The sequence below is a fragment of the Sphaerodactylus townsendi genome, linkage group LG11 (assembly GCF_021028975.2).
Source record: "Sphaerodactylus townsendi isolate TG3544 linkage group LG11, MPM_Stown_v2.3, whole genome shotgun sequence".
Taxonomy (NCBI): Eukaryota; Metazoa; Chordata; class Lepidosauria; order Squamata; family Sphaerodactylidae; genus Sphaerodactylus; species Sphaerodactylus townsendi.
This window is the reverse complement of record NC_059435.1, coordinates 25,856,558-25,882,858: the sequence shown is the minus strand read 5'-3', so window position 1 is coordinate 25,882,858 and position 26,301 is coordinate 25,856,558. Positions and strand designations below refer to the sequence as shown.

At 39.9% G+C, this 26,301-nt stretch overlaps 2 protein-coding genes across 4 annotated transcripts in view; one reads left to right on the top strand and one right to left on the bottom strand.

Annotated features, from left to right (window-relative positions):
* The window catches only part of FBXL2 (F-box and leucine rich repeat protein 2), a 31,608-nt gene extending 20,972 nt beyond the window's left edge, over positions 1 to 10,636 (top strand). Inside the window, exons 16-17 of the transcript XR_007245829.1 lie at positions 8,453 to 8,742; positions 10,367 to 10,636. The gene's annotated coding sequence lies outside the window, so the exon portion shown is untranslated. The remainder of the gene's footprint in view (positions 1 to 8,452; positions 8,743 to 10,366) is intronic.
* UBP1 (upstream binding protein 1) lies at positions 136 to 25,283 on the bottom strand. Of its 3 annotated transcripts, XM_048511876.1 has the most exons (16): positions 24,665 to 25,282; positions 20,891 to 21,042; positions 19,071 to 19,147; positions 16,898 to 17,003; positions 16,591 to 16,697; positions 15,854 to 16,006; positions 15,630 to 15,740; positions 15,097 to 15,204; positions 11,547 to 11,650; positions 10,555 to 10,609; positions 10,318 to 10,411; positions 7,335 to 7,425; positions 6,536 to 6,645; positions 6,012 to 6,154; positions 3,719 to 3,770; positions 136 to 1,804 (listed from the first exon to the last, which is right to left on the bottom strand). In XM_048511876.1, exons 1-16 carry the CDS (start codon positions 24,775 to 24,777, stop codon positions 1,767 to 1,769), a joined length of 1,614 nt encoding a protein of 537 aa, XP_048367833.1. In that variant the 5' UTR covers positions 24,778 to 25,282; the 3' UTR covers positions 136 to 1,766. The 3 variants fall into 3 exon arrangements, 2 of the variants coding, with proteins under 2 accessions (XP_048367833.1, XP_048367834.1); XM_048511877.1 differs by lacking the exon at positions 15,097 to 15,204; XR_007245828.1 differs by lacking the exons at positions 136 to 1,804; positions 3,719 to 3,770 and adding an exon at positions 7,027 to 7,161 and having other exon boundaries at positions 6,128 to 6,154; positions 24,665 to 25,283.
* Between the last annotated feature and the right edge of the window lie 1,018 nt (positions 25,284 to 26,301).

The window sequence follows — 26,301 nt, the reverse complement described above, 5'->3', positions numbered from 1 at the left end:
TCCTTAGTTCAATAAAAAAATAGGTGGGCAGGGTGACATATTTTCTCCAAATCATTACCTCTATATTACCTGCAATTCTAATATCTCTTACTAGATTTTTTCAAACCACAAATTTGGGGAAATAAACTTGTCAAGTTATTGGAAAAAGTTTTTACTGAAATTGAAATGTGTACATCCTGTTGAAAAACAAAAACAATTTGCTGGTGCCATAATTAAATCCAAGTGAACCAATTTACTATACAATTCTTAATAGCTTTTAAAATTTAGTGACTTTGCAAAGATTCTCCACAAATTTGGGAAATGGTGCTGAGAAGACAAGTCAATTCAAGACACCTCAATACAACCAAAAATATTTTATAGGCAGAAAGATTCAAAATATTTAAACTAGGCTCACAAATACCACTCCCTCTCCCCGTCAGTGCAGAATAGTCTAGAATTATGAAAGGGGTGGGGGGAAACCAAGCATTCATTCTAAGTAATTAAATTACTCATTTAAAAAAAGCGTTAACTTTTTGCTAAGCACATAGTCTGGAATACTTAACTGGGAATGACATTTTAAAAACATGATGCTGCTTTTCTACTCAAGTTTTCACAAGATCATTCAAGACTGAATTATCTGATTCAACGACCATACTTGTGTACTTTGAATCTCCATCAAGTACCTCTAATACATAATTCAGGAACTACTGCTGATTTTCAGATCTTAAGAGCATTTTTGCGGTTAATTCATTACAATGTATATCTACCAGTCAAGTATTTGGTTGTATGAAAGAGGCACTGTTTGCTCTGTAAGAGGTTAGACAGAAAAAAGATGAATTGACAGTTCACACACAGACAATCATGGGAAGACGCTATTATATAATTAAAAATAGCAATTGGTAGGTTTAGTGTTTGAGTAATTTCTGGATTCTTGTTCAGTGCTTCAATATTGCCCCTTTATTGTCTGCCATTCCCTTTTTCTCCATGAGAAAGTCCCAACATCACTATTTAAAAAGGTAGTTTTAAAAAATGAAAAACCTGAACTGCAACAGTGCTTCATAGAAAAACTGAAAGACATGATGCATAGGCAGATCTTTTTCAATGGATCCATTACAAAACAAAATATTGTACCTCACAGGATTTATACCAATCCTATCAAGTAGGTACGAGTGGTAATGCATTTTGCTGCATGCTTCGTTTTCATCTGGCTAGGACTTTTACTCAAGTCCAACTCTGACGTTTGCACTTCTTACATTCACGCTTATACACACTTTACACAGATGCTGTTTTACCAGCTTTAACTTTCAAGACCCAAAAACCTGATTGCTACTCATCTCCACACAAATTACTATGTGCTCTGCTAACATAAAAAAAAATCAGCATAAGGTACAAGCAAGTAATAGACAAACTGGCACAGAAAGGTAAATGCCCAGAATAAGTTACATTCAAACTGGATACAGTGTAACAGGAAAGCAGTACTGCTTCTAGACACTGCATCTACTGGCCATAGCTTGCCTTAGTTCAAAAAGGGCAAACCCCTTTGTTTGCTTTTTCCATGCCTGTACATAAGCTGTCATGGCGTTTATACCTCTTATGAGGACATTTGGCTATGGCAGTGATAAGTTCATCAACTAAACAGCTCATTAGAAAGATCAACTTGTGTTTTCAATATGAAACATTCTATATGGTGAACTCAGATCCCTGAAGAGACTTGGATGCTAATTGGTCATTCTTGAGCAGGACTTCATTCTATACTGGAATCGCAGTCCATCGTAGGGATGGCAAGATCACTTCAAAATCATATGGAAGCCTTCACCATTTTCATCTGTAAAAGGAGAAAGTGAGCATCAATAAGACTGGCATAATTTAAAATCATAATAGCTGGTTACAGGAAGGAATGTAAAAATCCATTTCAATACGATTTTTAAACCTTTCAGTCTCAAGGAAAGTGCAAAAACAAAAAGGAGCAGCTTTTCATTCATTTCCTGTCAAAGTCACCTAGTCCAGATCCAGGGAATGACATTCTGCTCATAAATGGGTTCTGGATCACTATTCTCATTGCCAACCACAGCTGAAGAGTAATTCAGATTTCTCCCCACTGAAAACCCCAGTTTGAACACATGCTAGTCAAAACTGTACCTCCATGGGTTACCAAAACTTCACCATCCTTTAAGTGTGTGTGTGTCTTAAGTGAGGTCAAGTCACTTCCAACTTATGGCAACCCTGCGGATCCATGTCCTCCAAAATGTCCTATCGTTAACAGCCATACTCTGGGCATGAAAACTGAGGGCTGTGGCTTCCTTTATACAGTCAATCCGTCTCATGTTGGCGCTTCCTTTAACTTTTGCTGGCATTACTGTCTGTTCGGTACGGTAGCTTCAGTTCAGTCATTTTAGCTTCTTGGGAGAGTTCAGACTTGGTTTGATCTAGAACACACTTATTGTCTTTTGGTGGTCTGCAGTATCCAGAAAACTCCTCCAATATCACATTTAAAGGAATTCATTTTTTCCTGTCATCTTGCTTCACTGGCCAATTTTCATACCCATACATAGTAACAGAGAATACTATAGTATGAATTATCTTGGTTACCAGCAACACATCTTTACAATTAATATTTTCTAGCTCCTTCTTGGCTGTCCTTCACAGTCTCAATCTCCTTGTGATTTCTGGGTTGCAATCTTTCTGGATGATGCTCCTATTCCAAAATTAGGATTGTTCTCTCCCCACAAGCAGGCCAGATAAGATTACTGAAATACTGGCAATAGTATGACAAATGGAGACAATGGCAAAGTCAACGCCACAAATAGCTTGCTATTGGCAGCATCAATATTCTAGCTGTAGTTAGCACCTAAACAGAAGTCCTCAAATGGTGGTGGCCATAATATCTCTTTATCTCTGACTAGACTGATCAGAAGGGATACAAGAATGCTACCTCAAGAATAAGATCTGTTGTCAAAATCCTGATTATATCGGGGTCTGGTCTTGTCACGTTAATCCCTTGCAATATGAGGAACACTTAAGAATATGCTGTTTCCTAAATGTTGGATTTATGAATGCTAAAATCCTGCATGCAAGTTCAGCGTAGCTGAAATTCCTTCAATCATCTGCATCATATCACCTTTAATAGCCTCTTCCCCCAAAAACAGTCTCATTGGCCACAGATGTGTTTAAGATGTGTTTAAGACTGGTGAACAACCTTTTTTCTTCCTCCTAACTCAAGAATAGCAGATGAGGAGGGCTCCTTTCTGCACAAATCAACCAACATCTTGTTGCTTTCTAGTGGAGTTATTAATCTAGTACATATTTATCATGCCTTTCCTCCAATGATCTCTTCAGTGAAATATATGAGGAAGCAGAATAAGGCTCTGCTTAACTTGTCCCCAAAAGTGGGTAAGTGTTGCCCACTTCCAAGATTTGCTGAACAGTAAATCTAGTGTCCTTTCAATGTCTATTTGATCCAACTATTTTTGAAATGTGAGCATTTCCAGTGTAGGTTGAGAGTTCTGGTGGCAAGGGAAATCTCTTAAGAAGCCTCTCACAAAAACAGGATGATGCCTCTTATCTCTGCATCAAAACCATTATCCCCAGGGTACAGTCATACAAAGTCAAAATGACAAGGAAAAATGGGAAATGTGGTTAAAATCTTTGAATCCCTACCATTGTAACTCAAATGAATAACCTCAAGCCTTTGAGATCATATTGCACATTGAAGACTTTATCCATTTTGATAGAAACATACCTTTTATTGTGGTAACTAAGAAGCAACTTTCATCTTCAAAGTTCTGCACCATCTAGGAAAAAAAAACAATTAAATGCCAGTGCGTCACACATCACATTCACAAAATGGGCACACTGAGAACAGGGCTCAGGATCCTTTCACCTGCGGTTCATTTCAACTGCTGTTCCTCCAAACATCTCTGCTGCAGCGCTGCTCAGAGATGAAGATTTTCCTGATCATGCTTGCCCAATAAAGCCCACAGCATGTGAACAACATCCAACAGTGCTATGGCTTATAGGTATTTTTCTTTTAGGCACCCAAGGGTCTTGTGCTGTCTATTCAGTGTAAGGAAATGTGTCCCCAGTGACTACTACAAGCAGCACATCTGTGGGACCAATGACAGTTTTCAACCCTCAAGTCACAGGGTCCCTGCATGCTGTCAGTAACTTGAAAGCTACAATTAAATTTCAGAACATACATGAAATTGTATCTTTTAAGCAAGAATTCAAACTAGTCAATATATACCGTATATACTCACATATAAGTCGAATTTTTCAGCACATATTTTGTGCTGAAAAAGCCCCCCTTGACTTATATGCGATTCAGGTGTATTTTTTAAAAAAATATTTTAGGGTTTTTACTTTGTTGGCCACCAGGGGCGCAGTTGTTATGCTAGCACAGGGGTAGGGAACCTGCGGCTCTCCAGATGTTCAGGAACTACAATTCCCATCAGCCCCTACCAGCATGGCCAATTGTAGTTCCTGAACATCTGGAGAGCCGCAGGTTCCCTACCCCTGTGCTAGCAGCACCAAAATTTCAGGGATTTTTCAAGAGACTTTCCTGATGATACCACCCAAGTTTGGTAAAGTTTGGTTTAGGGAATCCATAACTTTGGGGGTGCCCCCATCCCCCATTGTTTCCAATGGGAGCTAATAGTAGATGGGGCTACATTTTGAGGGTCCATAACTTTGGACCCCCTGAACCAAACTTCACCAAACCTGGGTGGTATCATCAGGAGGGTCTCCTAAAGATACTCTGAAATGTTGGTACTGCTAACATAAACATTCCTCTCCTGACCAAAAATCCAGTTTTGAACGGTTTTAAATCTTGTGTTTTAGCTTGGTTGTTGGTTCAGCTAAGGTTTTTGTACTTTTAAAGTTATTGGTGAGACCATATTGTTTTTGTTGACTCTCTTTTCCACTTACAGAGCTAGTTTACTGTTTTTCTTTGAAATAAATATTCAAAAGCATTTACCCTACTGATGCCTCAATTAATGTAATTTTATTGGTATCTATTTTTATTTTTGAAATTTACCAGTAGCTGCTGCATTTTCCACCCTCGACTTATACACGAGTCAATAAGTTTTCCCAGTTTTTTTGTGGTAAAATTAGGTGCCTTGACTTATATGCGGGTCGACTTATACATGAGTATATGTACATTTGACATTCACTCAAAGGCCTACTCCGCATAGGCCCAAGACACTGGTGCTGGCCTGGTAAAAACACCAGTGGGTGGGTGGGTGGGGGGGATTTCTCACAGCTGCCACCTTCGAAACGCGGCAACAGTGTGCTTTCCCTCTCAACTGGTGGGGAAACAGTGGTTTTGAAACTCGATAAATGAGCATATTTGTAAAAAAACACCGTTTTGCACCTGGGGCCGAGCGAACGGCACTGGGTGGGAGGCGCTGCTTTTAGGCACATCCTTTTTTCTTTTCAACTTACCTTTTCTTCCCTGTGCAGCTCCGCAGGGATGAGGGGACATGCCTCCTGCCCTCCAAGATGTTGCCATGGTCCCAGGGGCGTGTCCCCTCGGCCCTGCGGAGTTGCGCAGGGAAGGCACGTTTAAAAACAAAAAGGCCATGCCTCCATGTGAAGGCACCTCCGAGAGCTGAAGAAGCTCCAGGGCTGCCCGGATGGAAGCATGCAAACAGCCCCAGGGCTGCACCGGGGTCATTTATCCCGGTGTGCAGCTGCTTCCCTGGCCCGTGCAGAATGGTCCAAAGACACTTGAACTTTAAGCAGCACACAACCCTATATGAAAAGATAATCTATCCTTTCAGTTGTTATAGTTCTTTGTTTGCAGATTCACATTCTACAAATAATTTATGTGGCCTCAAAACTTGTATCCCTAATTAGGAGAATGTTGTAAGACACTTTGGTTCTCCATTGTAGAAAAAAAATGGGAGTATAAATTAAATAAAATAAATCCATAAAACACAACATGGGCCTCAGCTGTAACCTTTTACTATAGATATGAATGATTGGAAATCTCATTCAAGAACACTGAATAAACAAGAGGAAAAAGTAAGATTTACCTGATCGCTGACAATGATATGGATGCCAGTAGGACCCTGTCTGTAAACCTGATTGATCTGATGCAAAGGAATATTGAACACCAAAGCAAGCTTGCGAGTGACTTCCGAGGCAGCCATTTCTTCCAAGTAGATTGCATGATAAACTGAAATAAAGAGATCCTTAAGTATTCCTTCCACATTCCTCAAATATGATTTTTCTTCCCTTTGTGTCAGAATCTTAAAATGCTGTTCCTGAATTACGAGATATCCAGGAACAGAATGACAGGAGAAACCAGGGTGGGGATATTGACAAAAATCTGCCTCCTTCCTATTAGCAGAAAATGCCCAAAGGATCCAAGCCATATTTTCAAAACTGCCAGTGGTGCTAATATTCTCCCATCACTTTCTAATGATGTTAGTTCCATCCTTCTCGCCCTAAAAGTCTGCAGTGTGGTGGCTTACTGAAAGATGGCTTTACGTTATGAAAAAACAGCACTCCTCTAATCTGTAGTGACTGAGGATTAGGGGATATTGCCAAGATTTACCATATATTGCACCATTCCTGCTCTCTGCACTGCCTGAGTCTTGCTGTTCCAGTTGTATGCTCCTTGATTGCTCCTGGCATACATAGATTGTTAGCCGTGGCCTAACAGACCTGGAATATAACGGTAATAAATCAATACCCTGTACAGAATGTAATGGATCTACTTCCGTCAGTTATCTTACTTTCAACATTATTCTTTACTACTTTGCATCCTACTAAAAATCTGATGCAAACGGTCAAGAATTGTTTAGTGTAGTGACTCATCTCAGAACCACTGAGATTATCGGATGTGGATGAATTAATCTTGAAATTTAAAATAAAGCAGTTAAGACACTGATATATGGCGCAATTCTGTAACACAACTACTGGAGTAACAGAAGTAACAGCAAGTTAACGTCATCTATTATGCCAGCTTAATTCATAGTTAGAAATCTGCAACTGTTAATATTTAGTAGCCATGACCTCAAGAACTTTAGGTTGGTTATAGCTCACCTAAATGAGAAGATTTGTCTCTTGGCAACAAACCCATCCGTCTTCCAAGAAATCAGTACTGCCCAACTGCATTGCTACCAGTCTTACAGTCTACCTTTGAGCTCATCAGTGCCTGCATCATATCTGTGGCCTGCCCTGAAGGTGTACAACAAAACATTCTTCTTTTGAGCACAGTACTTACAACTCCTGCATGAGCTCACACAGGCATATGCCAACTGAACATCTAGATTAATTATCTCCCAAACCCCTCTAATCTATGCCAGAATCTCTTACACAAATGAAACAGTTAATACCAGAATACTATTTACCTTGATTTAAGTGCATTGTATAGCCGAATTCCATCAGCTGGACCACAGATTTGTACCAAGTCTTCTCTTGTCAGCTTCAATAAATCAGCACCTTTAAAAGCACACAGAATAACCGTTCCCAGCTGCTGAAAACCACAGCTGCCACAATTCATTATTTTGGTGTTATAACAGATTTGGTTTTTGGGAACACCATGCATACTAAACTCTTGTGGCTGTAAGATTCCATGTTCTATCTGACCACACTCTGTATTCAGGCTTAGAGCACACTAGCAAGATATGCTCACATATTTAAATAAGATTAAATGGACAATCATATAAGCTGATTACTCTTTTAAAGAAAGAACATACCAGATTATTTCCTGTCATAAAAGATGGTAATTCTATTGTTGTCTAATGCTTTCCAGAGGCTTTGTCAGCATCCTAGTGGCATTTAGCTAAAAAAAAGCTTGCACAACCATCTGTTTGATAAAACTACTGTTTTCAGGGCATCAGTGGAAAAGGTTTTCAAATTCAATTGTTGTATGTCTAACATCTACACATAAGACTCAAGATGGCCGCCAGCCAGGTCAACCATAACTGCCAAACAAATTCACTTCATCTACATACAAGAGAAATGACACTACTAATCTGATCAGTAAACCGCCTAGTCTTTTTTAGCAGCAGCTCTCCAGGGTCCCAGGTAGAAGTTCTTCCCTAGAATCTACTACTGGATCCTATAACTGTAAATGCAGCTCACACCGGGGACTTTCTGTGTGCCAAGCAAATGGCTGAACCTCAGAAATGGGGCATGTTTCAGCAGCAAATTCATCTGCTTTGCATGCAGATAGTCTCAGGTTTTTCAAATACAGTGTTCTGCCGACAATTCTTTAGATAGCTAAAATCTACATTCAACTAAGTGGCATCTAAATGCCTAAGCTATATCTTTTGAAAGGTTATAGGCAGGGATGAATGTTAGTTTCTTTCAATCCCTGCCTCTTCCCTGTCACAGCACGCCACACATTCGCCATTTCAAGCTGCAGTTTCCTACTGCTTTCCTCTTTCCCTTTTGTCCTCCCATATTGGCAGTGCTCGGATCTAAGGCAAGACTACATCTGCTTTTCTTTTTCCCCTCTATTCAGAGCCAAAGAAAAACTTCAAGAAGCTGCGCTGGGTTTTGGACCACACCTTTCCAGGATGGGAAAAAAAACTTGCAGATACTAAGAGAGGAGAATGTAGCCAATATAAGTCAAGCCACAGGAGTCATACTACCCAGTTCAACATCCCAAGCAGCAACTAACCGCCACTCAAAAACCAATGTGCAGAACTGCTTGTTTGGGTCTTGCCTGATGAAGGCATGAAGGGAGGGATAGAAGACCTAATCCCATCACATCACTTGGTAGGGAAGAATTCAGACAGAAGGCCCTCCCTGGTAAGCATGCCACTCATGAGAATGTCAAGTAAAGGGAAAAAATATTTTGATGCTAAAGAATAATAAGTGTAACAACAGAAAAAAAAAATCTGGAACTTATGCATTTTGAATTCATTAGAGTTTGGGGATAACACTAATTTTGGTGGTGAAAATCCAAGCAGATTAAGAACACCAGTCAGTCGATTTATTTACGGTCATTGACCAGCAAGGCACAAAAGAATTAAAATTACAAAAATACAGATTAAAACAGATAACAAAGTGCAGATAATAGGCATCAGAAAATTTAGGACATAAGAACAAAATAATGAGTAGAGTATCCGGTTAATAATATATAAGAATTAGCTGGCAGAGCTGGTGGGGCTCTGTCGGGCCTTCCTGATTTTACTAGCGATGATTAAGAACACCAAAAACATTTCTCAAAACTGAATGACTGGGCGACAGAATAGCAAAGGAGATGTGATGGAAGAGAAAAGTGAGGCACGTGTAATATAATGCTACTTTCATGCACACACTACGCAAAAGCTCTTCGGACTGTGGTGGCTGGCTCAATGAAAATTCAGTACACTGTAACAGTGATGAAAGCAAATTCCATGCTAGGAATTATATTAAGAAAGGGACTACATGTGACCAGTATCCAAATCTCTAGTACTGGTGGATTTGGAATGCTGCATACAGTGCAGGCTGCCCTATCTAAAAAGCAATGATCCCTGAAGAAGTGCAGAAAAGGGTGTCAGGGGGATCGTATCTAGGTGATTGAGATGCATTCCTAATTCAATGTAACTGCTATAAGATATATGTAACCAGCCTGCTATATGTTACCACTGCCATTCCGGGGCATTCTTTCCTTGATCTTCACTTTATGGCTTCACACGCTGAGTAGATAACTAGGCTTTTCCATGACACTTTGGTCTCATGAGAACCAGGATTGTTTCCCTTGTCTCCTGGGGCCGGATGCCAGGTGGCTCTCTATCTCTATCTATCATTCCTCAGCTCCAAACTAGCTCCAAACTAACTCTTTCCTACATTTATTGGGAAAATGGGGGGGGGGGGGACGAACATGAGAATAAAGGAGATAGCAAAAGCCAGATTCACCAGAACTGGCTTTGTCAAGGTGGGTGTTTTGATGCCTACCAATAAACGCTACTGATCAACAATACAGAGTCTGTTTATTGCTTCAAGGGCAAAGTAGTTGAGACTAAAGCACCTGCAAGAAAACATCTGAAAGAGACTAAAGAGGACTGAGGTTTATGGCATCTCATACATATTCTAAAGGAAAAGAAATTTCCCTCTATTGGTTTTACAACTTTGAATAATCCAATTTTAATTTTACAATTTTGAAACATACACCAGTTCATTGCCTGTATTCAGAGCACAAGTTCTCATTAAGTGTAAAGTGTATATTGTGTACAAAAATGGAAATGGTAAATTTTAAATGAGTAAGGTACCAAGTTGCCTGACAGACTTAGTTATTTCGAACATACTTGTAAATCAAGAATTTGTGAACTTTTTTGATTTAGTAGAAATTTGCATAAGGTTATGCATTATTAATACATGAAATGAACAAAATTTAAATACCTGAGAAATTTGAAAACAGCCTTGTGTAAGAAGAAAATCTTTGTTTTAGCAACCACTGTTGGGCTTCCTGGATTGTGGCTGAAGGATGAAGTTGCTGCAGAAGGAGGAAAAAACCCACCAGCCAATTAGGATTACTTACTTGCACATTTTAAAAGACAATGTATAATTGAAAGATTTTTCAGGACAATACAAATGAATATTCATTGTATTTTAGTGGCATGAGAAATCTGTCCTCACCTCTCCAGACACTTGTGGAATTCCATCTCCCTGGTGATTTGGAGATGATGAATTACTAAACAAGAGAAGACAAAATCAAAAACAATTTCATTGTGGTTTTATATTATCTATGTTATTAATCAGCCTTTCTCATTGAGGCTCCAGGCAGATGACCCAGTGGAAGTCAAATTCAGTCGACAAGATGGATATCCAGTAAATAAAACATTTGGGTGCGTACTGCAAATCTGAAAATGGAGTTGAAACAAATCTTAAGCACCAACATGACATGTTCAACGATACAAAACAATACATATTAGGATCATATGTATAAGCAACAGGTAATATGCATTACACATGTCCGCAGTACCTTGACCAAAACATCTTTCTGAGGCATTCCATTATAGTACAGCTCTAATTATTGCAGAAAAAGACCCTTCCTGACCTCATCAGGCGGACTATTTCATAAGGTTGGGGTTACATCAGAGAATAAACACATATAAGTAGTTGTTCATCTTGCCTATCTGCTGGTTGGCACCTGCAGGAGGCCCTGCACCACTGCGTGACTGCTGTGGTGGAGCATACAGGTGGGTTTGGGGGGGAGGGGTTTGCACATATGAGAAGCCAAGGTCCTGAAAGGCTTTCACTGTGATAGTACTGACTAATACAGATTTTGATAGGCTCCTGCAGCAGGTCTAGGCAGTAGAGCCTACAGGAATTAGTTTGTGCATTAATCTGTTGGGTATCTGTTGAGTATCTGATGCTCTGAATGGGGCTAGTGTAAGCTAGCTTGGGTCAGTTTGCAGAACAGGGTTCAGAGCAGTAAGAGCAGGTAAGCAGCACCTAGTTCTATTTATCCCAGAACCAACGTCCCTAGTTGTTGGAATGCACCCAATCCTGAAAGTGGAATCCAAAGCCAATGCTGTTTACATAACATTAAGTACTTTCCTTGAATTTCTTTTCTGGGAATGAGACACCGATTTTTTTAAAAACAATATTGAAGTTCATAAACATACCTGTCTGGGACACTGCAAGTAGTATGTGCAGTAGAGGAAAAAGTTGGAGTTGGGGTAGGGCTACTGTTCACAAATGCAGTAGGTGTATCAGGCCACGGTGAGCACTAGAGAGAAGCATTACAAAGATTTAGCTATACTGTTAGCTACACATCAAGCTCCAAGAAGACAGATGTTAAAAAAATCCTACAACTTTCAGTACCTACTTATTGTTTTTATGCATGCACATAAAACAATAGGGTATTGTAGTTTAATGGACACTAAGATTTTTGTCCCATGACAAAAATGAACTTAGTAATGACTAAACAGATTGATAATTCAAAACACAGTCAAAACAATATTTCTAAAGCACAGATTCAAAGTTCAGTAAGCAACTGCAGAAAAGTCAGTGGTGAAATAAAACTTCTAATAAAGGGATTTTTTTCTTTACTCAGCAATTCAGCTGCTTTGCACTGAAAAACTAATCCATGCAAGATACGCTGCACATTTCAGACTGTTACGGTTCATTACTGTCCTTGGTACTACCCTTAAACTAACTTGCAAAAATTATGTTCGTTAAAGCTGGGTTTGCTTTGAAGGCAAATACCCAGAAACTACTTGTAAATGAAGTGTGCAAAGAGCCTAGGTTTTCAGGTACTCTTATAAAAATATAATTGAGTTCCTCGAGCAAAATTATGCCCATAGAAAATATGAAATTCAATAAAAATTCAAACATTTCAAGTGTATGATGCAAATGTAGACTGATGGCAACATCACAGGTTAATTGTTAAGACAGGTCTCAGAGTGACTCAATTCACGCACGCTACAAGAAACTTCTGAGCCCTTGCAAAATGAGGAACTTCTGAGTTCAGACCCACATCTCACAACCAGGATTCCAATTCAGTTTCACATCAGGAAGTAGCAGAGAGGAACTATTTTCATGTCCCATGCAGTGGCATAGCGCCAAGGGGGTGCACGACGCACCTGGCATGCACTTGTGTGGGGGCGTGGAAGGGATGTTCTGGGGCGGGGGGGGGGGGGGGGATGGGCACAGGGCACATGCGTGCCCCAGGCGCAGTTCCCCTTTGCTCTGGCCCTGGTCCCATGCTACTACAAAGCTTTAAAAAAATAGGTACAACTACCAAAAATGCATAAAAAAGCAGTACATAGGGTGTGAGATTTAAGTTCCCACTGCTTACAAGATTTGGACAATCAGCTTACTGATTTTATGATTTAAAGTATTATCAATTTACTGGACTTTTAACCTTTGTAAGCTGCTTTGAGAACCAAGCTGGCTCAGCATGGGCTACAAAAACATACAATAAAAGCAGATTTCAAGTCTGAATTCAGAATGCATTGTTTCACAACTCCCATTTTGTTTAAAATTCAAGGCATCCAAAAAAGTGGATATGATTCTAATCTCTAGTAAATACTATCAGCAGAATAAAATGGCATGTTGCTCTCTTGTATTACAAACCATCTGATCAGAAACAGGGAACAGAAAAGCTCAACAGTTAAGGGATTTTTTGAATTCTGAAGGATATCCCCCAATATATGTTTGTGAGCAGTCATGAGCAGACATGCCTGAACACTGTGCTTTCCTACTTCCTGTTTCTAATTCCCAGGGTATGTTCCATAGGCTCTTGAGTAAATTTACTTAAGTCAAGCAGATATAGGTCTGGTCAGTGCTTGGATGGCCCAGGACTTCAGAAACTTTGTTACTGTAATACTGAGAGGAATGAAAAAAAACGAAAACCAAGAACCAACCAAGCTGTACATATCACTGGAATAAATCTGTTTCTTCGTTGTTTTCATCTAGCCTTATCTGTGGCTCCATCAAGCCTATGTTCCCCTTGTAACAGGCCAAGTAAATGCCTAGTGACAACCTAAGTGGTCCCCAAACCCTCAATTATATAAAAAAGAAGTACATAGGGTGTGAAATTTAAGCCCCTATTTTCTAGCTCTAGAGACAAGTTGTGATGACAGAACTATTTAACGATGCTGGATTTAATGCAAGGGAAAGCATGTAAGAATTGCCTTGATGGAGAAGACTGTGATCAGGTGCCTTTGGAAGCTCACAAGCAGGGTATGAATGTGATGTGATGGTCATCTTGTTTGTCACTAAAACTTGGTACTCAGGATACATCCTCAAATCTACAAAAGCAGTCCACTGGGCTAGGGGAAACAGTAGTGGGGATAAGACTGATTACTGACAGTAACATCTTTCTCTCTCACACACACAGCCCTTGATGCCATTCACAAAGGGCTTTTTTTAAAAAGAAAAGAGCCATGATAGACCAGGGAAATGCATTAGAGTGCTGTGACTGTACCCCACCTAGTCCTTAATAAATAAAAAGGAGAGCACTCAACACGGCTGAGGCACTGGCTGGGGAGGGGTAAGTGGAGTGGCTCTTATTTGTATGAAGCTCCACTTCTAAGGTAGGTGTAATTCTTGGTTTTATTCTTCCTTGCATACTATTCTCCACAAAACAAATAGGTATTCCAGACATAAGATATGAACTCCACACTACAGCCGCACCATAAATCTGTAGAAGCATATACTGCCTGCCTCCAGGTGCCGATCTTTTGTCCTGTGTCTTACTCAGCCCCAGCTGTTTTGGTTCTGAAACAGCATTTGCTTTTAGTTTACACTTTTGCTGAAATCTTTTCTCAGGATACCACCGATTAACTGAAGTTCACATTGAAAAACTGAATAGTCTCAGTCAAAGTTAGTCCACTCTAGAAGAGCAATTGTATTTTAAGAGGAAAATGTGAACAAAAAAGTCCTATGGTCCCTAAATATTTAGGTTTATTTTTGAATAGCTAAAGCTTCTCCCTTCCACCTACTTCAGGTTCCATAGCACCTAGTTCATACTCTCTTTTTAAGCTAGGCACCTCTGGTAGCTAATTAAGACTTTTAAGATATGTTTTAGTAAATCAGAATTTTTGAAGGCTTACAGTTAGAAGCTACATATATTTGACTGCAGCACATTACTTCCTAGAAGAGCCTCTCTCAAGGGGCTTAATGATTTTATCTTTATATTCATACTCTGGTCTTAATTTCCATCCAAGGAAACACCATCTAATATCACTTGTTCCCAGTAAGTTCTCTCTTAAACAATATTCTGATCAGAAATAGAAATAGAAATCAGAAAAACCTATCACTATTGCAAATATTTTATGGCACTCAAGGACTGGAAAACTGTGTGAAAACACATTAAAAATACAACTTTAACTCAACGACACTGCTACATCTCAATCCATTAATGACATGTGAGAAAATGGCACTCAAAAGCATAGCTATTCAATACAGCCTTTTCATGAGTAAACTGAATCTCTCACTTTTATTAATAAGAGTAACAGGATTGCTAACATTTTTCTTATGTGTTAGATTTAGGAAGTATTTCTCCTAGACATATGCCTGAAGTAATTTGCAGGTTAGCAAACATGAATTAAGCCATGGCAGATAACATTTGGTTTGTTTGTTTGGTTAACTTTAGTAAAGGAAATTGGTCCTATATCTAACACTGCACAAGATAACTTGCACAATGAAAAGTAAGCAGAAGTCCCTTACACTGCCTCGCTTTGCCAGAGAATCACCGTAGTCTGCTGGCAAAGTCCGCTTGCTGGACTTTTTCTGCTCATGTTCAACTGCATCTTCAATTATAGGCTCAAGCCTCATCTGGACAAACATCAAAGATGTGGATCAATTTGTTTTCATTATACAGTGAGGAAAAATTTCAAAGCCTTTAAAAAACTTCAGTGATCTTCAGAAAGCTATGGAAAACTCACTGGTGTTTAAATAAAAAGAAATGCAAAACCCCAGTGAGGCTCTGCCCATAAATTCAACAATTCCTGAAACACTGGGGCCCAAACTGGACAAGGAGAAAATAAATCTTACAACAGTTTTTTTTTTTTAAAAAACACCTGAGAAGTATCCTCAAATGCTTGACTATCTAATTCCACATGATCCTACATCTTACAGGTCATTCATTTATGAAGAAATCTGTCAAATAAGTTACCTGATATCCCACCCTGACTAACTGACTGCGTTTATTAAACTACACCATGTACACTTTATTCTCCATCAGGAAATTTTCTTATTACCTCTGTGAGAATTGTAGTGTCATATGAAGGCTGATATTTTTCTTTTTCAGGGGCAGTTCGTTTCTCCATCTTTTCTCTGTCTGTTTTCTGTTTCCTGTCTGCCCCTTTTGGCTAAAAATGAAGGTACAGGCAAAAAGCATGTTGAAACTACTATAAAATGAGCCATAATACTCCCAAGTTTATCTCCTATAGCATTTCTGAAGACCTGTGCTTACATCACTTACCTTAAAAACTTTAATTTGGCAGCTAGCTGAATGCAGATGATCAGTGTATTCTCCATTTTCAGCCTGTTTAAAAGTGTCAACCTGAATCCTAAAAGCAACTCCTTTTTCACCTCCATGTTTACGTGGTGTGAATTCAGTGCTGATACAATGTACCTGGTAGGGGGAAAGATGCACACAACATATGTGCTGATTGGTTCTCACTGTTATGATTTTCTTGGAAAAGAGGATGCTGTGATCTACTCAACCTAGGCAAACTTTGAATTCAGACATTAGAACTGCATGAGAAATCTTAACTTACTGGCATATATAGTATTAACCTCTGGACTTCACTAAAAACAATCATGCTACCAGTTTAGATGAATTGTAAAAAATAATCAGATACATTCATAGAGGATGTTCATCAACAGAAGATATCATAACAGCAAAAACGGAACCTCCACATTCAAAAGCATCATCTCCCTGAATACCATACTAGGAACTTAAAAGGTTGGAGGAAGGGGAGGCTGGAGCCTTTGTTTGCATTTGTGGGCTCAGATATAAGACTGGGGACCAGATGGAATTCTTAATCTGACTCACTGTTGCTCTTATGTTCTCAATTGTCAATTATTAAAAATGCAAGTAATACTGTGACTGTGAATTAATGTCATGTTACACAGAACAGAGTTTCAACCTTTTCCTGGTGCTAAATAAGATAAATAAATAAAAAAGTCACCGTTATCCAGACCAGAGCTTCAGACCTGAATAAAGGCAGATGTTCGTTTTCCAGGATCCCACAGAAATTCAACTGCATTGAGCTGGCTTGGATTTGTCCGTACATCAATTACTCCAACTGACATAGGAATATCTATAAAGATAATTTTTACAGAAATCAGTTCCTTGAGAAGTTGGGATAGTGCTATAAGAGGATCTTCACATGGACTTTGTGGTAATCTATTTTGCATTTTGTTAGTGAATTCAGTATGACTCACATGTTGAAGGTAACAATATCATAGTAACAGTAATGATGATCTTCATGTGAACAAATGTTCTTAATCCTACACATACCTAAATCAAGTAGTTTGTCTCCAGGACGATTCCACTTCCAACCCTCTAGCTGCTGATGCTCTGTATACTGCAGTCTTCTGTCGTGGAACACAACTCTTATGATACTCTAGTGAAAAAATAATTCCACACAGAAATTAGCAAAAATTGTTAGGGTGAATACAGTATACATTTGCCAACTCTATGCACAAATTCTCAGCACCATGTGGTTCATTGTGGAGTGAAGCCACCATATATACTACAAAGGTATGAGCTCCTTCTCCGAGGCTCATTCCACACATGCAGAATAATGCACTTTCAAACTGCTTTCAGTGCCCTTTGAAGCTGTGCGGAATGGCAAAATCCACTTGAAACAGTTGTGAAAGTGGTTTGAAAACGCATTATTTTGCGTGTGAGGAAGGGGCCCAACTGCCAAACTCTCTTCTCAAACTGACTGCACATTTTTGGATTTTTTTCTCCTGAAAAGTACACAATTTATGCAAGGGTGAGACATTCAACTTTGAATAAACTAGAGAACATTTACATCTGCAAAATTTGGGGATACAGTTACAGTCCCTAACCTCTCTTGAATGCCAAGTGCATACCAAACCCACCAAAGTGCGTTCAGGAGAAGAGAGTCCAGGCAAGTTTATAGGACTGGCTAAAAGAGAAAACTCGAAAAAGGGCAGTAGGAAAACAATATTAATAAGAAAATGGAATAGATACTATCGATGTGCCTAGCCAAGACTATTCAGGGTGAAGATGACAGAACTGGCTATTACCTTAAAACGGCAGTGTTGATTCAGCTGGACCATCTTAACATGGTGGAAATACTACTCAGGCCAAGTAGCTTTGGGGTTTGCAATGATGAAAATGTCACCTATTAGTGCCAGGTTCTATAAATCCATCAACAAGATGCCCTGAACTTCTGCTTTCTTCTGAAATGGGATCACCAAGGAGGCTCCTTGTCTGAATGATTACCAACCAGCAGCAAGACTATGCATTTTGAAGCCAAAAGTTTTTTAATATGGATTTCTGCTTCCCAATACTATGGTTTCTCATGAAGGATTACTTACAATACAGGCTTCTCCTTTTAATCTATTTTCTGATGCCAAGATGGGATGAAAACAGCTGGGTTGCAAACATACAAGTATCGCTCACTTAAAATGGGCTCATATACCCAGTGACATTTACGCTAAATTATTTTGTTTACTGCAGATCTTAACACTGACTTAGAAGTCTCAGGTGACATCAACAGATTAAAGGTCTAGGAATTAAGAGTCATCTAAGGGTCATGAAACTTTTGTACATGTGATGAACTTGTACAGTTCCTTTTACTAAACAAAACAGGAACCTCAACAGTCAGATAAACATGTAATTTAAATTCTATGCATCTTCTTTAGAGCCAGGATTTTAGGCCAACATACCCTGCAGAAGGTCTCAATTCTACCACACCATTCCCACACATGGACTATGAATTTTCCTTCCATAACTTCATACGTTTACATGTCTGATTTTAAACACAAAGGAAGTACAAGCTTGAGCTGGAATGGCATAAATTTCTAGTTCCAATATACCTTTTGAATATATTGGATGCCCTTGTCCCTATTCTCTCTCTAATACTGGGCAACATCATGGAATTTATAGGACTGACTTAAAATGAAGACAAAACATGCTATACACTTAGAAAAAAAGTAACTGTTAAACCTGTGGCCCTCTTCAAATTTCACATAGATTTGTCAAAAAGCTGAAATTCCAGAGCAACTTTATACACAGGCTGTCTCTGCTATAGTCTGTCTCAGAAAAAGATGTTAGGAGGGTCGTATATTCCTACGCCGCAGAACTCAACATGCTGGACCTTCTTTGTTGTAGGACCTTGAGTCCTAGTGCAAGGAAGTGTGTAAAAATAAATAATAATTCTCATATTCATTTGGGACTATATTCCAATGTGGAAGCATATAATTTTCTTGGCTGCTGCACCTTAACAGAATGTACTAATGTTATGAGGACCACCACTCCATCTGTAATATCTGCTCTACATAGCCATCAGAAATTTCACAGATGACTGTGTTGGCTGCTCAAACTCTCCACTATGAGCATTTTAAAGATCCAAAATACAGAAATGTACTGGAAGCACATTCAGGGTCTCTATGACAAACACAAGGAAACAGGAAGTATGGCAGAGTCAACAACATACCTTCACCAGTTTTCCAGCAATCTCTGGCATATCTCCCATTTTTCGATTATCTATCAGTCGTATTTCATAGGACTGACCTTTCAGGGGAAACAAAAGACAAGCATGTTATTTATGCAACACTCATTTCCTCACTAAATACCATTTAGATGTATTACTTAAAAGTAATATAATAAACACACTATATGAAAACATCAGGTTTGTACCAAGAATGGTATATAAGCAGTACTGGATTGGCAAGGCACATCTCATGCCAGTGGAACATGCCTCCCTTACCTGAATAGTAGGATGCAACAAAATTTTTCTTCTTACTTCAAAAAGTTTACGTCACATGGGTGTTCTTTCTTGTAACAACATTGTAGCATGCCATTGTAGCATGCACAAAGAGCGAGAACTTTTTATTTCTTCAAGGACCAAAAATCATGGACGGGTGAGCACGCTAAGCACTTGGAAAACTCTGGAAAGCTTTGCTTTCATGTCTGTGGTGGGACTGCACAGAAGCCACAAAGACAAATGCTGAAAAAAACTCCCATTAAATATGTTGTTGACTAGCATGAGTGAAATGCTCTGCCAAATAATGGTTTTTCAGTATTTCCAATGGAAAATGGGAAATTTTCGGGAGCAGTGAAAAAATTCATTTAATATCTCCCCCTTTTGGGATGACAGATGTATGATGTAGTTTTATTCAAAATGCATAGTATGAATTTTTGGACAGCATTAAATAACAACTCCAATGCATACTGTAGACATATACAACATTCTCAAGAATATGTTTCTTTAAATGTACCGTATATACTCGTGTATAAGTTGACCCGCATATAAGGCGAGGGACCTAATTTTACCACAAAAAACTGGGGAAACGTATTGACTCATGTATAAATCAAGGGTGGTAAATGCAGCAGCTACTGGTAAATTTCAAAAATGAAAAACAGATACCAATAAAATTACATTAATTGAGGCATCAGTATGTTAAATGTTTTTGAATATTTATTTCAAAGAAAAACAGTAAACTAGCTCTGTAAGTGGAAAAGGGAGTCAACAAAAACAATATGGTCTCAACAATAACTTTAAAAGTACAAAAACCTTAGATCAACCAGCAACCAAGCTAAAACACAAGAGGTAAAATCAGTGGTTGGATCCAAAAATTTTAGTAACAAGGTCCCATGGTGGTGGTATTCAAACTGTGGTGTAGCACCAATGGGGCTGGGCGGGGCACGACGGGGGCGTGGATGGGCATTCCGGGGCAGGGCATTCCTGGGTGGGACTGGGGCAAGGATGCAGACGCTGCGCTAGTCCTTGGGTGGGAAACGAATGCACGCAGGCTGAAAAATTAGACTTATACACAAGTATATACGGTAAATAATTTAGCAACAATACAGTGCCGTCAACTTTTACTTTTCTTTCCTCTCAAATGGCAAAAATTAAGATGCTTATGCTATGGTAGTATAGGGTGCAACAGTCCCCAACTCCTTCTCAAGTATTGAGCATACATGCAAATTTTCTTACAGAAAATGAAGACACTTATATTTTTAAATTCCATAAATATACCGAATAGTACAATTTTACATTGAAACCAAGTTATAGAGGGGTGTCTTATGTTTTTAAATCTGCTAGTTTAAGCTTGAGAGGAAACTAACCAATTTCTTAGCAAAGAGTTCCCCTCCGTGGATTCATAATTTTCAGAAATTTTACGTCTCTAGGCATTAAAAAACCTCCTTAATGTAAACAATTTTAAATTGATGTTATTACTATGTTTTCAAATATTTTAAATGTGTTAAAATGCTATATTTCAATAAAACTTTATTTACTGGAACAATGCTCACCTTGATTTAAGTAAGTTAGGGTTTCATCATGAAGTTTGACAGCAGGAGACGTTGCAGCACACATAACATATTGAAAAGGTGGATGTTTTGCATCATTATCAGGTGGAAGATTAGAATCTTCTTGCTTGAAAATGGGTAAAGCCAGAACATCACTGAAATAAGAAAAAAGTATATCTCAAAAACCACTGTTTTCCTTATGCTAGAAACAAAGGGGCATAATTGTCAAACAGGTCCCTCTGACCTCTACCGTCAGTCTCAGTGCCCTAATTACCTAAAGTTAAAGAAACTACTGAAAAAGTGATCAAAGAGTATAAAAAATAAAGATTCCTTTAAACTATTAGCACCAAGACTCATGACCAAATGCTATCTGCCTCAATTTCTAGGGATCAAGATAGGCTTGGAAACCTTTAATTGTGGCTGCTAGCTATTATTTATGCAGTAAGCTACTCCTGTACAAACAATTATTTCCACTTTTCAGTTTAATGGTCTAGGGGGAAAAACCTTTAAAGAAAGCTTCAAGTGAAATGTACAGGTTATATATGAATGAATGAATTTTTATGTAGCCACAGGCCATTACAAACACATCAACAGTTATCAGACCTCATAACAGATTATATACAAATCAGAAGCGACCTCATTTTGATCTTAAAATAATATAAACATTTAAGCAAAAAAGCATGACACAGAAGTGAGCTGCATCTTCTAGAAAATGTAAAGGTGCATTCCTGACCCACGAGGCGACATCACATCACAATGTTTACTAGGCAGATTGTTTATGAGGTGGTTTGTCATTGCTTTCTCCATTGTCTACACTTTACCCCCAGCAAGCTGAGTACTCATTTTACCAACCTCAGAAGGATGGAAGGCTAAGTCAACCTTGAGCCGGCTACCTGAAACTGACTTTATCAGGATCGAACTCAGATTGTGAGCAGAACTTCAACAGCAGTACTGCAACTTACTGCTGTATGCCACAAGGAATTTTGCAGCTATAAGGAATAGCTGCACCAAAAATACATCTTAAATTAACAACTCAATATTGAAATCTTACTGCAGCAGCAGTTTTAGAGAGTTCAAAACAATATTAATTCAATTAATTTACAAAAAAACCATATGGACAAATAGTACACATACCATTTATCTAATGTAGACAAACCTTCAATGTATGTCATCTATCAATGAGTATGCTAGCAAGTATTAAGTAACTGACCACACTTCAAATAAAATCTAGAGTACTGATCCACACATCAAACAAAATCCAAAGTATTGGCTACTTCTGAAAAAATCTTTACTGGAACGGATTCCACTTAACCAAAATGTGACCTTATTATTAGGTGTCATCTCTGGTTATCAGAATGTTCTGGCAGGTTACCCCGAAATACTATCACATCTGGACAGTTTTAGTCAAAGCCTTTATGTATGATAATTAAACTACTCAGATGATCTGAATGCATGGTAACATCTGAGTCTCCCCCCCTATAGGCTTGTCACACAGCTTCCACAATCATCTTGCATTAAATTTTTTGTTCAAATAGAAAGGATCCTCTTCTTCTACCATACTCACTATTGCCAAAGGGTTGGTAAAATCAACCCCAAATGAACCAATGATAACATCATCATGATAAGAAAAAAAAAACACCTCAAAACAAACTGGCAGAGAAAATATGCTTGACAGGATTTAAAAAATGTTTTTGAACATGCTAAATTAACAGCATTTTGACCATACTGAAAAGTAAACTACCACTGTGTTCACCATGAACTCTTTCACTCTTTCAGAAACATCTTGCCATATTATAGAAAATATGTGTGAGAAAAATTTTAGCTGCTAGTGTGCAATGGCTTGTTTCTTAGGCATCTAAATACACACCACTTTGGTAATATATTAGGTTACCAAATTGATTTTAAGTCGTAAATACACTCTAACTACCTGATTTTAGACATATAGCAGGGAATTTATGTCTAATGTCTACACTCTAGATTGTCAGGCATTAATTCAGTAGAGTAATAAGTTTTATGATCAGCCTTCAACTTTACCTAGCTTAATTTATTTCATCCAAATAATTCTGTATATGTTACCAAACAGTGTAGTCACCAAAACATTTGAAATTACTTGAAACAGAAGAGTAAAAATAAAATAAAATGCCTAGTATCAAAATTTATTCTTGCCTACAAAATTGTTACTAGAACATGCCAGGGATAAACTCAGATTAAACATTTCAGATTAAGGCACGGTCTGCTCCTTGATGGCATTATCAGCAAACCCACATTTCTAGGAAATTGTGGTTTACAGATTAAACTAATCTGTACAAATCAATGTATGCAAGCCATAAACACAATGCAATCTGAATCTGCTCACAACAAAGTGATTATGAATTGCCTGAAAACACCAAGATTGCAGACTGCATCTGAGTGCCACTGAAAGTTATCAGAAAGATACAACCCCCGCTCCAAACTGGGAAAGAGACAAAGTTCAATAGCGACCACAATTTCAGACTAGTTACAAAATGTGTGGATTCCCCAGTGTGATAAGGAAAAGACTTGTCAGCTGCAAAACCACATTGAAACCATCAAGATGCAAAGCTACACTGACCCAGTACAATATACCCTAACAAGAGTTCACAGAATGTTTAAATTAGAAGTTAAATAGCAAAAATATGACCTTTGGGTCCCTTCTGCACATGCAGAATACAGCACTTTCAATCCACATTCAATGCACTTTGCAGCTGGATTTTACTGTGCGGAATAGCAAAATCCACTTTCAAACAATTGTGAAAGTGGATTGAAAGTGCATTATTCTGCATGTGCGGAAGGGGCCTTAGTCTCTTCTTGCCACTTCACTGACACTGAAGGAACTCATCTTCCACCATCAGCTAGCATTCATTAAAAAAAAGCCATCCTTTATTTCAGAGCATCATATAGTATTGTCAGACTGCTAATTTCTGTACGACCACAACAATCTCAAAGTCCAATGTAATACACAAGAGTGCAGAAAACACATTGCTGTAATCATGCTACAAGCATCAAAGAACAGAAAAATGAGACTATCTTCATTCTTATCCAAGTAATCTCAGATAGTCATGAAAGAGCACCCAGAAGAGGACACCTCCATCTAAAATGTTCTGGGCCCACTTTTTAGTGCAACACTGCTAGTCTGGCCAGCAGCCCCTGAGAAAAGGATGTGGTATGGGGTTTCCTTTCACTACCCAAAACTTTTCATTCCATTACACGTTTCAGCTCCTCCTTCCTCCTACACAAACGTGAAAGGGCATCAGTACAGCCCCACAATGGGTCAGCCCGGTTCACAACCCTGGGCCAGAGCACGCCTCTAGTGATCTTCCTGTTCAAACATCAGTCAGCTCCATGATTCACATATGCCGCGCCCGGCCCCTTTCACACATGCAAAATAATGCACTTTCAATGCACTTTGAAACTGGATTTTATTGTGTGGAATAGCGAAATCCACTTTCAAACAACTGTGAAAGTGGATTGAATGTGCATTATTCTGCATCTGCAGAAGGGGCCTAACTGGAGTTATTTCCGCACAGCTTGTTTATAACGAGTTGCAGTCGTTATAAATGAACTCGTTCCCCATTTGTTTATACCGACTGCAACTCGTTATAAACAAGCTGTGCGGAACCCACCTGGGACGAGCCCGCGGAAAGCAGACCGGAGCAAGGCGGGCGACACCGCCTCCTCCCGAGGAGCCCTCCGTGGCAGAGGCGAGCAAATCCACAGCCCCGCAGGCGAGCACCACCAGGCAGCTTGCGTTCCACCCACCTCATGCTATAAGCCCCGGCGCCGAGCTCCTGCCCGATGCCGGAGAGGCTGGCGTCGAAGTCGTGCGCCAGCCCGGACTCGATCACCTCGTCCATCTTCAGGACCCACGCCATCTTTCCCCGGCGGGCCCGAGAGGGAGAAAGGCAGGGCGGCGGCGAGGGCGGAGGTGCGGGGCTGGCCCGCTGAGGCGGTGGCGGAGCGGTAACGGAAACTCGGGGCGGGTGGGGAGACAGGGCGGGCGCCTCAGCCTCGGGGGAGCCCGTTTCCCTCAGCGGAGGCAGCCGCCGGAGGCAACAGCAGCGCGGCGCTCAGCAGCGGCATCCTGCGCCTTCCTCAGCCGCCGCCTCCTCACCGACTTGGCCCCGCGGCGCCGTCGCCCACCCGCATCAGCGCCGCCCTCTGCAGCAGCAGCAGCAGCAGCAGCGCGGGGACCCACCCGCCGCCGCCGCCGCCTCAGCGCGCGCCCCGCCTCGAAAGCCCCGCGGGCGCCGCTCCGGCGTCCCCTCCTCCTTCCTGCTGCGCGGCGGCGGCGACAGCGGAGCCTGCGCTAACATGGCGCCCGCCTCCTCTTCGCCCTGCCGCTCCGCTCCATCCCTGCGGGCGGAGGCGACTGAGGCAGCGTCGCTAGAGGCTGGCTTTGACAGGCAGACGGCTGGCTAGTCAGAGACTAGGGAAGAGGAGGGTGGGGTTTTTTGGCAGCCAATCAGAGTGCGCCGCCACCCTTGTCTCTGCCCTCACTTGGCAGCGGTCAGCGAAGAAGGAAACAAAGACTACAAGACCCAGCAGGCAACGCGAGACACCCCCACGGGGAAAGCCCCCAAGGGAGAAGTATAGGCCCTTAGTACGGTACATCTTTATGTAACACTTCGTGCAAAGGGCTTTTTAAAATTGGTCTTATTCATCCCTACCACTGCGATTATTTTTCACTCAATTTTAGATTCAACGTCCATGTCTTGAAGCATTCTTTGACCACACACACATATTGTAATAGAAGCTTGTAGTTGTAAAATGTTTTCAAATTAACAGTTTTCAATTTACTTATAGGTTGCCTTTGTTGTTAAGCAAAGCAAAAAAGGAAAAGTATAAAGTGCACCATAAACGATGCAATGAGTGGATTACAAAAGTTGGAGAACAAAGTAGCATAAACAAGGTAATACAATTCACTATGCGATAAACCCCAACTCTCCAGCGGCTAGTTTATTTTTAGTCAATTTTTTTAGCTAAACAAATTTTAGCAAGCATCAACATTAACTTGGGTGCATGTGGGGGTTCTTCAGACAAGACTGCCGAGAATTAAGGCAATTTGCATTATGATATAACTTAAACGTCAATCTATGTTTTTGTGCTTGAGTTCCCAGAGTCCTGTCCCCACTCTGAAGTAAATAACTCAATTTGTATGCTATAGTCGCCCTGGGCTAACTTGAAACGGAACATGGCAGTTCCGATGCAGCTACTTTTGTTACTGCTACAGTGTACCAACCTGGAGAGGCTTGCTTTCACCCATGCTTGGAACTATTGCTACCCACTGGTCCAACCAATAGAGGCAAGACTCAAAACTAGGTTGTGGCACACCTAATGTCAGTTGCTTCAGGTGCTCCATTTCTGTCTTCTTTGAACTTTGAAAAAAAAAGTATAAA

What these genes read in the sequence shown, in the direction of transcription:
- UBP1 (XM_048511876.1), bottom strand. Translation starts at nt 24,777, where the DNA reads ATGGCGTGGGTCCTGAAGATGGACGAGGTGATCGAGTCCGGGCTGGCG. An exon ending in AGACAAACTACTTGATTTAG is followed by an intron (nt 16,698 to 16,897) that starts GTATGTGTAGGA and finishes TTATCTTTATAG; the next exon opens with ATATTCCTATGTCAGTTGGA. An exon ending in GCTGTTTTCAAATTTCTCAG is followed by an intron (nt 7,426 to 10,317) that starts GTATTTAAATTT and finishes GTGCTTTTAAAG; the next exon opens with GTGCTGATTTATTGAAGCTG.